This window comes from Podarcis vaucheri (assembly GCF_965113315.1).
Source record: "Podarcis vaucheri genome assembly, chromosome: 6".
Lineage (NCBI taxonomy): Eukaryota > Metazoa > Chordata > Lepidosauria > Squamata > Lacertidae > Podarcis > Podarcis vaucheri.
In genome coordinates this window covers 63,656,321-63,671,837 of record NC_138764.1, presented here as the reverse complement: position 1 = coordinate 63,671,837, position 15,517 = coordinate 63,656,321, and the positions used below count along the sequence as shown (strand labels likewise).

The window sequence follows — 15,517 nt, the reverse complement described above, 5'->3', positions numbered from 1 at the left end:
CGGAGATAGGGGTGGCATCAAACAATATGTTAGCCACAGACATTTGCAAAGGGGAAAGCTTCATGTGTACAGTTGTGTATGCAAAGGCTTCCACACAATTTGGAACCCATGACCTGAAAACCTTCATACATGGAGCTAAACAATGTATAGCACACGTGTCCCCTTTGCTGATGTCCATGTCAACATGCAGGTGTCAGGGGCATGGTTGGTCAGGCGAGTGGTAGCAGTGGGACTAGCTGGCACAGTCCACTTTCCACCCATGCGTTGATGTGAACTGTAACAAGTGAACAGGGCCGAGGTATTTTGGATAAACCTGGTCCTGTATCAAGATTTAAAATGTGCTAATCAAGCAATCTGGAACAGATAGGAAAGGATATTAAACTTGTTTGGCTTGGTTTTCCCATTATGTCAGCTTCAACCAGCATGCTGTGAAAAATAAAAATTCCACAGTCCTGATTGCAACACTTCCTGGCTAGACAATTGCACAATCATTCCAGGAACAGAAATGAGGACATTTTCACTCAAGTGTGTGAAAGCCACACACTTGTTACATGCCTTCACTTCCTCTTCTAATTTTATTTTTAAAAGGTTGGGATCAGCGGTGTGGAAGCACAATTGTAAAGAAAGCAGCGTTGTCATTGTGGTACAGCAGCCAGGATGGGTCAGGCTTCCGTGTGGGCTGGTGAGTTTGGCAATGTGATTGAAGGTTAGGATTGGAGACTACCCTGGGCTTTCTCCAGCTGGAGTTCCAAGGATTTGCTTTGGCAGGACAGCAGTGACCCAGTGCATGTTGTTGATGTTGCTAATTGGGTACAAGATATGGAGAGGGTAACTGAATGCTATTTTGAACGTTTATGGTTAGGTACCTTTTACAATTTCATGGGCAATACAAAAGAGCCCGTATTGCTGTGTGGGGAAATCCCATGTAGCTAACCATCTAAGCAAGTTTGAAATCCCTCTCTGCCTAGGGTAATCATGCTCATTGACTTGAGTAGTTTTATTAATCAAAGTGCATGACTTTGAACATTCAAGAATTTGAAAAAGGTAGTGATAATATGGTATTTATAGCAGGTCTGGTCTTGTCATAACATGATTTTCTCTTCTTGACTTTTTGCAGTATGCATCACTGCGCTGATCTTTCTGCAGTCTGGTAAGTTTCCCCCCCCCTCTTTTCTTGGCTTTCGGAAATCACTCTGGGGTTGGAAATTCCTTGTGTCAGTCTCTACTAGGGTTCTAATATGCTCACATTCCCTCATTTCAATCATTCTACAAGGGCTGGTAATGAGGGAAGCTCTCCATGATGGGGCTTTGGCCACTGAACAGGTATCCCAGGATGTTTGAAAGTGCCCCAACACTTTCCCCCTCCCTGGGAAGGGTCGGAATCAATGTTTTATTTGGGATGTGTGCAAAATTACTAAATGGAGATAGAATTCCTGTCCTTGCCTTCAACCCAGAGTGGGGCAGGGAGAGGTTAGGAAGGAAGGAGCACATCTGTAAGCCCTACTCCTGATCTAGATGCAGGTTGTGTGAAGTGAGTCTACATATGTACCAGCTGCCCAAGCAATTGGAGGTCCTGCATTTTGCCCTTTTGTGGCAGTTTCCTACATATTATTTGACTAAGGGTGTGTCCAGGCTGTCAGTAATTATGGGTGGAATTCAAGCATATACAGACAAATGCAAGTTTCACAATTAAAGTTGGTTTGGTGCACTGGCTTCACTTCAAAAATGGACTTTCCATGAAAGGGAAATTCCCCGAAGATTGTAAGAGAACAATTGCTTGATGGAACATCATATAATATCCCTGCAAACAAATCAGTATGTATGCTCAGGGAAGAGCTGACATCCTCTAACCTCTCCACAAACTTTATGCAAACAAATCAGGATCAGAGGCGGTTTTTGGGTGGTGTGACCAGGGCAGTGACACTGCAGGAGGTGCCACAACAATGCTGTAGAATGGAGAGTGAGAGGCGGGGAGCACTGAATTTTAGCGTCACGCAGGGTGCTGCTGACATTTGAGAACCTAATGTCCACCACTGTCAGGGTGAATGAAAAGGTCATTTTGAAGTATGGCTGTTGGAGAATTCTGGTAGAAATGCCAGTGGAAATTGCTGGTGTTTGCTTATTCATCCCATGCCCAGAACAGAATTGATCTAGTGAAAAGAATCAGTATTCACTGTTGTCTTCAGTCTGCAAACAATACATACATAATTGATTACTCCCCACCCCAGTTTGTATTGCACTGCCTTTGCATTGAGTTGAATGGTATGGATCAAAACAATAACAATGTAATTAATGATGTGAAATTCCACCACAGTGGACAGCAAGACAAATAATGTAAGTTTTGTCAGAAGAAGCCCAAGAACAGAGGGATGGAAGGAGCACTGCATGCAATGGACACAGGTGGCAGCGGAAAGCGATGCTTTCTTACATCTCTATCTGGAAGGGAACTAACTCTTTTTAAAAAAATTATCTCTCCTAATTATCTTAACCTAATTACCTCTCCTAATTATCTTAACAGTTTCTGCCTCTAAGCTGGTTTGCTATTTCACCAGCTGGTCCCAGTACCGGGAAACTTCAGGGCGTTTTGTCGCTGATCAGATTGATCCAAATCTCTGCACCCACATCATTTATGCTTTCGCCAAAATAAGTGGCAACCAGCTCGAGCCCGGTGAATGGAATGATGCCACTACGTATGGGACTCTCAATCAGCTTAAAAGGTGGGTAACATAAGAAGGCACATACAAAACATGAAACACAAAGGGGACCCTACCTCCAAAGCATCCTCTATTGTTGACGCAGCCCACGCTGAGCCTAGCTGGGACTTCTCTTGCAGGGAGTGAGTGGGCCTTGGGTCAAACTACATATGAAGATGTAACTTAACCTCATATGTATGTTTTACAATAATAATTAGTCACCGGGGATGGTGATCAGAAACATGGTGTGTGCTTGGACATGGCTTGTTTAACCCTTCCCCTCCACCATGGTCCCAGTGATAATTAGCCCCTGATTTTGTACCTAAAATGAAGCTCTCATTGGAGCCAATGGAAACTTTCATCTTCAAAAATGAATGCTTTGGGACAGTTCTTGGTATAACCATGGCAGGGAGGTTATATCATATCCACCATGATTCCAATCCTAGTTGCCTCCCCAGCAGTAGCTAGTGTTCACTGTTTTCAGAAGGGTAAAACCCAGGTGTTATGTAGCATGCAGTGTGGACCCCCAGACTCTATCTCTTGCAAGACACCAAGTGCCTTGACTGTTTCCTCAGTGCAAGTCACTGCACTTTCCACCAGCAATGGAATCAGTAATGCTGATAATTAAACCACTGTGGAAGGAGAGGCCTCATTTACCTAACTAACTTCACAGGTTGATGGATATTTGGGGTTCAAATATCACAGTGTGTTGAGTTGTATTATTCTTTCTCAAACTTTTTTAAAGCAAAAGCCTTGAAGCAGTCTCTGGCAGGTTGTTTCTGAGCAGAAGAGGAGTGTATCAAGGGACACAACTTTACTCTAACCTCTCCAGCTGTTCATCAGCTGAAACAATTATTTAAAGTACTCATCACTGCTTTGGTAGCACTAAATGAGGGATGGTGAAAAATATGCTACTTCCAAGTGTATCAAATGCTCTGATTATTCCATACAGCCTATTACTCAGAATGCTTGGCCTACTGCCAGTCTCCCCTCCCCTTCTGCACAATCCAGAGAAAATTATTTAACTGTGCACATGTAACACTCTGGATGATGTTCTGTGCTATAAAAAACCCAAAGTTGACTTCTGCTTTGCTGAAATCATTTTTTAAAAATATCCTAATACTCTTTATTTTATTCACTCTTTTCTTCTTTAGAAATCGCAACTTGAAGACCCTTCTCTCTGTTGGTGGAGCTCTCATGGGACCTGAACCGTAAGTCTAGAGCTATCTGTTTACAGTCGTACCTTGGATCCCGAATGCCTTGTGAGTTGAACGTTTTGGATCCCAAATGCCGCAAACCCAGAAGTGAGTGTTCTGGTTTGCAAACGTTCTTTGGAACCCAAACATTGGACACGACTTCTGCGGCTTCCGATTGGCTGCAGGAACTTCCTGCAGCCAATCGGAAGCCATGCCTTGGTTTCCAAACATTTTGGAAGTTGAACAGACTTTCGGAATGGATTCCATTTAACTTCTGAGGTACCACTGAACTTAATTTTTGCTTATGCCAGTAAAAATCATAAGTGGAAGAAAGCCAAAGGTTTCTCTTCCAAAGTGGCCTGTCCTTTCAGTATAGCAAGTATACTTCCCAGAAGTGGCGTTGACACCTTGCTGTAAACTCTCTCTCTGAACATGTGTGGTGATGGTCAGAGCCTGGCTATTTCCACATTTCTCCCTGTCTAACTGTGAGACGGCCTAATGCTTCTTGACACCTCCAGTGGGAGGGTGAGCATGGGCAAACCCTGGTGTATAAAGTTGCACAGTGAACCGTTCTTCTCTTGGATTTTAGATTACAATTCATCTCAGCAAGTGGGACCTGCAACAAAATGTGTATCTTCTTCCTTTAACAAGACTGGCTGCTCCAGCCAGTCAAGCCCTCCAATATATACTGTGAGCTGTAAAAGGACCAACACAGACCAATTCACCTTCCCAATTTGCTTTCTTGTTTTTCTATCGTCATCACCAGGGCTGTCTTTACCATATGCCCTGCCAGAGTGCAAAGATCTGCCCAGCGCCCCCAAATTAACTTTTATTGAGCTTTTTTAGGAGGGGGGAAGCCAAAGTTGCTGACCTTTTTTAAGGGGGGAAATCGCTCACCTGTAACAATGACGCAGCGGAATAAATTGCTTTTGTTTCCTGACTCACCGGTGATATTTGATGCTATGGAGTAGCAGAGCGACGGGGGGGGGGGGGACACTTTCGCTCCTGTCAGGGAACTGCCATCAGCTCAGAGGCAAGAAATAGAAGGGCAGTTGTGTTACAGGGATCCTCCGAAAATCTTGCAAAGCAGTTCCTCTTCCCGAGAGGAGGAAAGCCCCAGCTCCAGTGGGGAAGAGGTGCAAGGACCAGAGGATGCTGGTAGGAGCCTTAACACCACACCTGGGCAAGCTGGACAGGAGGGAAACACGCCCTTGCCACCGTCCATCCTGCACAGTAGTCTGAGGCACGGAGAGGGGCAGAGACGGTTGGGGGTAATGAAACTCTTATGTTGGGGGAGGTCCAAAAAAAGACCACTCCTGGATTCTGCCAGCGATTGAGCCAGACATGAGCTTTGGGGCTCTTCACTCTACACAGGTCCTGCCTGGTTACTCTCGAGCAACCACAACAGCCACCTGACAGCTCCATTGCTTTTCACTGCCGCCAATCGAGAGGGACAGGTATACAGTAGGTATACATTTGGCACCCTCCAGAATTAAGCACCCGGGTGCCCCGCACCCCTTGCACCACCGGGTAAAGACATCAACAAGTTTTCCCAACCCTTCTGTTGGCTCCCTTTTGTTTCCCAGTGGTCCATTTCTGTTGGCATGGTGTGCTGAGTTTTCTATTGGAGGGAGTGATACTTTCAATATGAATACTTCTCTGCCCGTGGAAACTTTTTTTCCAGTTATTGTGGAATACTTCAATCATCTACTGTAAAAAATAATAATAATGGCTTCATTTTATTTCTATGAAAAATACAAAGTAACCAAGAATCCCTCTACGTTTTTGTCTCCTATCTGTAATAGCTTTAGAAGAATAACTGCATCTCCTGCCACACGCTCAGAATTTGTGATGTCTGTGTTGCAGTTGCTTCGGACAAATAACTTCGATGGCTTTGATCTTGCTTGGCCCTTAGCAGAACTGTCTGATAAAAGCCGTTTGACTAACCTGGTTAAGGTAAAGCAAAATACAAATCATCCTTATGCAAATACATTTAACAAAGAAACTGATTCAAAAGACAGTGATGGGAAGGAATTACAAATAATAACTTATGATTTCTGTTTTGACTATGTCTTTGTTTTGTTTTTGCTCCACCGCTTTCTCTACAAAACCCTGCTCTTTACCACTGAATTGGCACAAACAGCAATCTACAGAAAAAAACAAAAAAACATTTGCTTCAATTCAGCTGTAAAGATCAGGTTTTTCTGGGGAAAGGGAAAAAAGCACTTGGATACAGAATGGGAAAATGTGGACTGGTGCCTTGAAAATGTAGGGTAGAAGATAACTGCGGATAAGTCCTCAGATGTCTGAAGAGTGGAAGGCCAGGAGAGAGATTTCTTTGTGGTAGCCCCCAAATTGTAAAACTCCCTCCCTACACAAGTGAATCTAACAGCATCATTATTCAGCTGAAAAGGCACCTCTTTGCTTTTGACAGGCAAAAATTATTTTTGTGACCTACTTGAAAACTAGGAATTAACCTGATTGGGGTGGTTGTGGGTGGGTGTGAATGGTTGGTTATTCTGTTTTAAGTTGTACTGCTCTATTTCTTACCCCTCCTTCACCATAACATCCCAGGGCAAGTTACAATAACAAAATTGCCCTGGGATGTTATGGTGAAGGAGGGGTAAGATTCATAGTAGTAGTTGCCGCTGCATTAATCCTCCACATCACCCATTAGGATCTGTCTGTAGCATTTCGGAGGAGGGGTCAGAAAAGACTCTTACTGAGTGTTGCAATACCCGCTGGAAGGGAAGCCATTGACAAAGGTTATGATATTCAGACAATCTCAGAGTAAGTACCTTTTAAAAAAATTAATCTACATTAAACAGAATGAACAGCATACTGGGTGGGGCAATTACAGTGAGCAAGCAGTACATTTCTTTAGTTCCAGTTTAAGTGGTTCAGGCAAGCAAACAGATGCTATAATGATGATTTAGGGCTTATTTGCACAACTTTCTTTGTGTACCCTGAGAAGGGTGGTATACAAATTTAATAAATAACAGTAATTTACTTTCATAAATAATATATATTAAGTTTTCCAATTTAACAATCCAGTAAAAACTACATAAAAACATTCCAAATCATAATGCAACAAAACAGCCAAATAATCATGCCAAATTATAAATCTGAAGTTCAGGGAGTGATGATCTAATGTTGTTACTGCATTCCTTAATTAGTCAGATAGTCCCGATAAACATTTCCAAAGTTGATCCTTTGTTTATTGTTAACATCCTCTGAGTTCGTTTAGACAAGTGGATTAGTCCTTTGTAATTATGTGTGAAATATTGTCCTGTAATCCAACATTCTCATCCACTTTCACTTTCTGCATTTCTTACTGTGTCACAGCCAAGACCGGAGGAGATGTTGCCTCTTCACCATTAGCGCAGGGCAGATATCTAAAATTCCCTCCTGTAATATTTTTCCAGCTCCTAATGAGTTGATGTTTCCGTAAAAAACACCACAGCTCCCATCATAAATTCTTTTTATCATTCAATTAAAGGTCTTTGCCAGAATCATAGCCCAAATTTCACACAGTCAATTTTGTAGTTAAACCATAACAATAATGATAGCAAGATACTCTTTCAGTCCTGCTTGCTTATTTCAAACCGTACTTCGGGGGAGATTTGCCAAAAAAACAGTAAATGCAAAATATATCAAAAGGAAGTAATGGAGGCTCACCTCCCCAACATACCAATAGTCACAACGAAAGTCCTTCTCCAGGTCGAATCCTTGGCACCCAGTGGCTGAATCAGTTAGCAGAGTACTTTATATTCCCTAGTTCAGAGCATGCCTGCTAATTAAGCCCAAATTTTATCTTAAAAAACAGGTGTCTGCTGCTTATGGCAACAGCTTTGGAGAGTTGCCAAGAAGTGCAGTGCAATGCACCCAGTGCCCCCTGCCCCCCACATTAAATAACAGAAATTTAAAATCCTCAACATAAAGTGCCTTTTTCAGTTGTAAGGTAGAGGTGAGACCAAAAAATGTCAGCTCACAGTTTTGCTCCAAAATGGTAAGTAACTACAAATAGATTTCCATTCTGGAAGGTTAGTGTGTATGACATTTATTACACCTATCAGAAACTGAAGATAACTGTAGTTATTCCCCAAGGAGCTCGGGTGACCATTTGTTCTTCTTTCTCTAGATATGTTGATTTCATTAACTTCATGACCTTTGATTTTCACGGTGCCTGGGAAACTTTCACAGGCCATTTAAGCCCCCTTCAGAAGAGCACAGCTGACAGTGGATCTGCATCCTACTACAATGTTGTAAGTTGTCAGTCCAATATTTCAAAGGGCTTTTCCATAAGCTTTTTTTTAAAAAAAAATGCCACATGTTTTCTTTACTGTAGCAATAGTAAAGCTAGCCTGGTGGACGAGGTTCTGAACCAAATATCAGTGGTAGAGCTCTGTTTACTTTCCCCCCTCCATCCATTGATTTAATGACTGGCACAAGATAAATTCACCTCTACCCCCATTAAACAGATGATTAATTCAAGCAGATGGATGGGGACAGATTTCCCAAATAAAACAGTCAGGTATTAAAACAGCCTGGTATTCAGGATCCTGCATTTTTCCAAGGCACATGCAACCCATAGATAATAGCATTGAGCAACAGATCTGCAACATGTCCTGAACAGGCAGGTCTAGGAATTAGAAAGTTGACCTGTTTAGCATGGGGAGAACCTCACTTGAAGGAAACATTTCATAGCTTAAGGAGTACTCCTTGATTCAGCATTGTCTTTGGAGGTCTAAATTACATCAGTGGCTCAAAGTGTCCTTTTCCAGCTATGCCTGGTAAGCCATGGCCATTTCTGGATCATAAGAGCCCTGACACAGTGATCTATGCTCTGGTAACCTCTTGGTAGATTACTGTAATATGGTCTTCATGGGGCTACCCTTGAAGATAGTTTGGAAGCTCCAGCTAAGGGGAAACACAGCTGCTAGAATCTTGAGTGGTTCAGTCAGGTTCTTCTTACCCTGTCAATTGGTGAAGTTTAAGATAGGGCCTGTTCTGTGATAACACTTTGGTTCTCCCTCAAAGTATGGTTGGTGCCATCAATGCTTCCTTTTCAGCAGCGGCTAAAAACACACTTCTTCAGCCAAGTTTTTGCTGGGAATACTTTACTGGGTCACATAGAAACTGATCATGGTGCTGCATTACGTTTTGGGTCAGGGATGGGCAGGAGCATGAGGGCGGAGAGAATGTGTGGGCAGAGGAGGCAAGCGGGGAGAAGGAAGATCTAGGGGAAGGGGTCGGTGATGTGTGGGGAACTGGAGGAGGTATTGGAAGCTGAAGAGCCTGTGATGGGTCCAGAGAGAGTGGTGCCTTTGGAATCGCCTCCATCCTTCCCCACCACTGTCTCCATACACAAGGAGGGACTTGAAGTGACAGGAGAAGCTGGAGCTGTCACTGAGGAGGAGCTATTGGGTGCTTGTGTTGGCCATGTCAGACAAAGGCATTTAAGAAATCAGGAAGAGGTGTGGCTATGTTGTTGCTCAAATGTCCAAGATGGAACACAGGTCTACAGAGATAGATTGCCTAGAGAGCTAGTTAGCGGGGAGTGGTATATCCCTTGCAACTTAGGAGCTGACATAACTGAGTGCTTTGCTGATAAATAAATAGCATTCAAATCAGTTGTCCTCATCATGGGTCTGGGTATGAGCAGGACGTATTGTCATTTTGTATATTTTATCTGAGTTGTTAATTGTTTTAATGGTGTGTTATGTTGTTAACCATGTTGGGACCATGAATGAAGGCTGGGATAGAAATTGAAATAATAAATAAAGAAGTTTAGAAATAACATTCAGTGTCCTACCTAATGTATGCAGTAACTAGTCTACTCTTCCTTCTTCAGGACTACGCTGTGAAGTATCTACGCAGCATAGGTGCCCCAGCTGAGAAGATCATCATGGGAATCCCCACTTATGGCCGGTCTTATACCCTTTCTACCAAACTGACTGGAGTTGAAGCCCCAGTATCTGGTGCTGGGACACTTGGTCCTTTCACAAAAGAAGCGGGGGTACTGGCCTATTATGAGGTAGGGAGGAGTTCATTTAAGTTCCCATTTAGCCTATAGAAACCCCAATTCCCTTCTGTCTCATCAATCTCAAGGAGATGGATTCAAATCAGAATTAGGATGGGAAGAAGGCAGGAGAAATTTAACATGAAGTTATCTCATGCTCTGTCTTAGAAATGGTACATAATTAGATATGTATGGCTCATAGAAAACCCAGACATCACACAGGGGTGTGTGTGGAGAGAAAGACAGACAGACAGACAGACAGACAGACAGACAGAGAGAGAGAGAGAGAGAGAGAGAATTCACACACCACTATGTCATACAGTCGAAGCATTTCTTTACTCCCATACCCTCTGAGTGTCCTGATTTTCCAAGGACAGACGTGGAATTATGAAAGCCATCCTAGCTTCTGATTTGATCCCAGAATGTCCCTATTTTCCCCACCAGTGCTGAGCTTGAGGAGGCCACTGCTCAGTGCCACTGCTGAGCTCGAGGAAGAGCTAGCACTTGTCCTGAGCAGCAGTGGCAACGAGGGAGCATCCTGTTGCCTCTCCATGGCCTCTCCATGGCCGCCGCTGCCTACCTCCTCCCTTGGGCAGCTCATAGCGGCTGCTGGAGAGCAGGTGAGGAGGAGAAGCTGCTGCTGCTGAGGCCCAGTCCCACATGATGTGCTGGCTCTGAGGAGCAGGCAGAGCACAGGGCTGCCCTGGGCAGGAAAAAAGGGGAAGCAGAGCAGAGAGCAAAGAGTCTAGATTTATTTAAGCTTTGTGCACCTACGTTTAATCTTGCCCCTTTCTAAAATTTATTTATTGGTGTGTGTGTTTCTTTTTAAATCTACCAAAGCAAAAAAAAAAAAGGAATAAGGGGTTTTCTCAGGGCGTTAGCGTGTAAGCTGTGTCCCGTTGGTATTGTGGTGGGGGCACTCGCCATTCTTCTGATAGGAAATGCTCTGTGGGGGCAGGACCAAAAAAGAGGGGTCAAGGAGAGTCAATTGGTGGGGGGGTGAGCAATGTTCTTATTTTCCTGAGGAATGTTGGAGGGCAGTTGTTTTTTCTTAAAAAAAATGTTTAGGGGTACTCTCATTTTCCCACTCATATTGAAATACTGCCCCTCAATGAGGCCAAACTTAGATTCACAAAATGTTTTGGGGTATGTGTACCCCCACAAAAAAGCACTGTTGGAGGGTATGCACTCCCAGTCCCAAAGCAATGGGAAAGCTAAAGTCCTCAATCTGAAATGAAGCATTTGCCCTAAAATCAAGTTTAACTGGCAAGAATTGGGAAAGTGGTGGTGATGTGTCCAAACTGTACCACTACCTGTGGAATCCCTTTATGGACCTCAAAGCAATGGTATGGGGGAGGGCTTTAAATCTATATCAGATTTTCTCTTCAAAAACATGTGTTGTGGTAAAACTTTAACCTACTTTTTATAGCTCACATATATATTGTTATAGCGTTGTGAGTGCTGTGGAAACGTTGTGGAGAGAGTAGTCAGAGGATAAATGGGAGGACTTTGGAGAACTAACGTGGGGGAAGGTCCTAGCAGGTTGGCAGGTGGAGATCTGGACACAAGGGAAGGGTCTAGTGGCCTATTAGAGGAGAGACCCACTTCTATGAGATCAGACTCCCCAAGCAATATGTCACCAGCTGTGGAGGTGACTCCAGCGCCCCCATTGTCGGTGAAAAGCCTTTCCATCACTGGCAGGCAAAAGAGAGATGGCAGGACAAAATGGTGGCTAGTCCTGTCCTGCAGTAATAGACAATCTGCAAACATCAGCATTCATGTTTATGACTTTCAATTTATTCCTGTCAGATCTGTGGCTTTAATTCCGGTGCCAAGAAGGAATGGATTCAGGAACAAAAAGTCCCCTACTCCTATAAAGGGAACCAGTGGGTTGGATATGAAGATGTGACAAGTGTTCAGATCAAGGTAAGTACTGGCAAATGTCTATTCCCTTTGTCCATTAAGTTGCATGATCTACAGGTATTGGTAAGGAAAGTTATGAAATTGTGTGAGGATAGGTCCTCTTATTCTTAAAATAGGCCATAGTGGCTGAGCACCTGAATGTCATACAGAGAGATGCCACCACTCAATTTTATTTAGAGGGCAAATCTTGTTTCCATCAAAGATGTACATCAGGATAGGAGCTGGATGATCCCAGCTGCCTACACAGACCATATCTGCAAGAACTAGCAAATTAAGTGGCAAGAAGCAGAATAAAAGAAAAACTGTGACGGGCAGTACAGATGTCCCCCACTTATGTATAATCAATTTGGTAACAACTCACTAATTCAATTCAAACCCAGAAATGGCAGGAGAGAGCTGGAGAGCACTTGCGGTTCATAAGGATACCCTTTCCAGAGCCCAAAGAGAATATCGGTGACGGAGGAGGAAGCCCCAAACAGACTGGAGGCACAACAGGGATTTTTTTAGGCTGCTGAGCCTCCCCACCTAGCAGCTGATATATGGAGTGGTGCAGCAGCAGCCGCTTTTCCAGCCTCCAGCCAGCCCCCGAGTTTCAATTCTAGTTGTAGGTATTTTTGAATACAGTATTTTTGGTATGGGTGAAGAGAGAGCAGCAGAGAGGGTGTTTAAAGGGTATTTAGAGGGTACTCTCCACTTTACAAGATTTCATTTAAGTACACAGGGCTCTGGAACATAACTCCTGCATAAAGGGGGGGCTGCCTGGACATGTTTTTTACAAAGATTTGACTATTGGCTTGGTTTCAATCTAATTTTCTATTTCACTGAGCAGTGATACTCAAACGAGGTGGCAAGCCATTGTACAAAGCTGTGTGGCTGTTAGATATGAGATTGTAGCTTGGATTGCTATACGGTTAAGCAATGTGCAGGCCTGCTCACAATTCTATTCTCTTATCAGGCTGCCAACATCAGAGAATACAGAGGCCCATAAAAAAAATCCCAGCAAAATATCACTTTGCTGCTTTGCATGTATGAGCTGTCACAGAATACATATGTGCACTTTGGGATCATATGGGAATTTGTTGCGCAATGTGCATGAATATGCTGTTAATGCACTGTGCCGTGAATGTGAATGTATGTGCATTTGACTGCCATGTGGAAATCCAGCCCTAACAGAAGACCTATAGAGGTGGCTGGTACCATCCTAGAAGATATGTTTGTCAAAGGTGTGCATGTGCAGTATGGTGGCCTTCTTGCTGCTTGACAGACAGATGTGTCTCTATTGAGGAAATGACAGCAGTAGCCTGTTTTACACATCTGGACCACAGTGTAGACTAAGACGCTTCCACAGCCCAGTTTGCACACCATGGTAAACCATAATTAATGGTTTGCTGTGGGTTGCTTTGTTCTTCTCTGCCTTGTATATGGAGAACACAAAGTACTACAGACTGGTTTGGATGTAATGTTAAGAAAGGGGGTAATTTGTTTTTCCCCAAGCTAGCAAGATGGGAACAAAACAGCCGTGTTTGGTTCATGCATGGTAAGTCATGCTGTATGGCGTACCAGGATGTGCGAACAAAATCCATGTGTGGTATGCAAAAAAGTTCCATAAAATTTTACATTTGATATAGAATTTGTTTTTGTTTTTTACGGTAATTCTTTTTCCCTTTTCTTTCTTTTTTAATCTTCTTTAGGTTCAATACATGAAGGATAATCAGTTGGGAGGTATTATGGTTTGGACACTTGAGCAGGATGATTTTTCGGGTTCCTTCTGCAACCAGGGAAAATACCCTCTAATTGGTGCTATTAAGAAAGAACTGGATAAAAAAGCTCCAGTTTTTGCAAGAGGATAATCTTGAATATCAGGAGAACTGTGAAGGCATGCTGGAGCTTATCTGTTTCTTCTAGACATGAATGCAGATGATCCATTTACTATGTGGGAAATGTCAGGAAGTTTATTTGGTTGTTAAATGCATGTTAAAGTGCTATAATGTAGACGGCCATAGCAAGTTTCTTGGTTAATGTTACTTCCTAATTTGCTGTACTGCTGTGAAGGGAAGACATCGTTTCTCCACATCCCACTCTGTGCTTCTGCAGTTTTCATCACTATTGCCAAGTTCCTGGACAAAGGGCTATGGCGTTACTGGTTAGGTCTGTTCTTAGCTGTCTTAAAAATGAACTCACTGTTGTAACTGTGGCGCTTGCATTGGTTTCCAAATATATAAACAATGCATTCAATAAAACACTCTCCTGTCTTTTTTCAGGGAAAGCTTTCTTTTCTTATCCTGCAAAATAGTTATCTCGGAAACTGTGTTTGTGCGTGTATGTCTTGCAATGATGTGTTGGGTGAGGAGGTGTGGCATACAAATTCATAAAAACATAGAGTTGGAAGGGACCCTGAGGATCTGGTCCAACCCCCTTGCAATGCAGGAATATGCAGCTGTTCCTTATGGGGATCGAACCTGCAACCTTGGCATTATCAGCATGGCACTCTAACCAACTGAGCTATCAAAGTTGTGCCATTAATCTGGTTTAAAATATGTTCAATGTGTAAATGTAATTGCTTTTTTAAAAAAAAAACACACTCACAAACAAGCATTTTGCACACACAGGGTGGTATTCAACTAGTATTTACTCAGAGTAGATCCATTGAAATTAAGCAACCTGAGTCATATCTATTGATTTCAATGGATCTATTCTGAGTAAAATCTAGTTGAATGCCACCGATGGAGGCTGAAATTGTCTCTCAGGTCCTTTCCACACAATCAAGCAAAATCATTTGCACAAAACTCCTGCAAGCCTTAATCTATTGCAAATGTGCCACATTTGCATTTAGGTAAGTGTGCATAGCATTGCAACCATGCCACACAGTGCTATGTTTGTTACCAAGAAGGACAACACCATAACAAGAGGACAGCACCATACATTTCAGGCACATTATACCCCAAAGAATCCTGGGAATTGTAGTTTATATTTCCCAGGATTCATGGGGACAGGGTTGCTTTAGATGTGCTTTAAGATGTGCATGCAACCTCTCTCCCAAGTGTGTAATCTGGATGAGAGAATGTGTTGCTATCTTCAGTAATCAACTATAGTCCAGTGCAGTTCTGTATCCAGAAGTTTGTTAAGGGTTTAAGCAATTATCATTATAATTTTTCCAATCCCATTCTTATTAAATTGAGATCATATTTATGTCCTCTGTACAAGTTGGGGTTATTTCAGCACTAGGGCAATTACCAAAACTTGCCAAGGTCCTAAGCAACATTATATCTTATCTTAATTTTCCCCGAGTAAATGTTTTTATAGGAGAATTCCAAGGACAAATGCTTAATGTTACATTTGCTTTCTAAGGTGTGATTCCTTCAAAGGCCCTGGTCAATTCCATTTGTCCCTTTCTTTCAAGGCAGAGATGGGGAGCCTGTAGTCTTGCAGATGTTGCTGGATTGCAGCTCCCATCATCCCTAATCACTGGACATGCTGACTGGGGCTGATGTGAACTGGAAGTCAACAACATCTGGAGGATCACAGGTTCCCCCAGCCTGGTTTGAGGACCATCAAAAAAGCTATTTGACTTGTTTCAATATGCATTAAGTCCGTTGTATAGAATGAAAGCATTTTTCAAAGCTGGCTGGTAGATTTTTTTGCAGCTGGGTGTTTTTGGCAACTGTCCCTTGCTAAAGTATCTA

The 15,517-nt window shown here is 42.9% G+C and overlaps 1 protein-coding gene across 1 annotated transcript; it reads left to right on the top strand.

The window, feature by feature from the left end:
* Positions 1-526: 526 nt before the first annotated feature.
* On the top strand, positions 527-14,074 carry LOC309534790 (chitinase-3-like protein 1). The gene is made up of 10 exons (XM_082227178.1): positions 527-682; positions 1,118-1,150; positions 2,519-2,717; positions 3,848-3,904; positions 5,695-5,845; positions 6,567-6,679; positions 8,031-8,154; positions 9,744-9,926; positions 11,721-11,837; positions 13,526-14,074. Exons 1-10 carry the CDS (start codon positions 658-660, stop codon positions 13,682-13,684), a joined length of 1,161 nt encoding a protein of 386 aa, XP_082083304.1. The 5' UTR covers positions 527-657; the 3' UTR covers positions 13,685-14,074.
* The last annotated feature ends 1,443 nt before the right edge of the window (positions 14,075-15,517 follow it).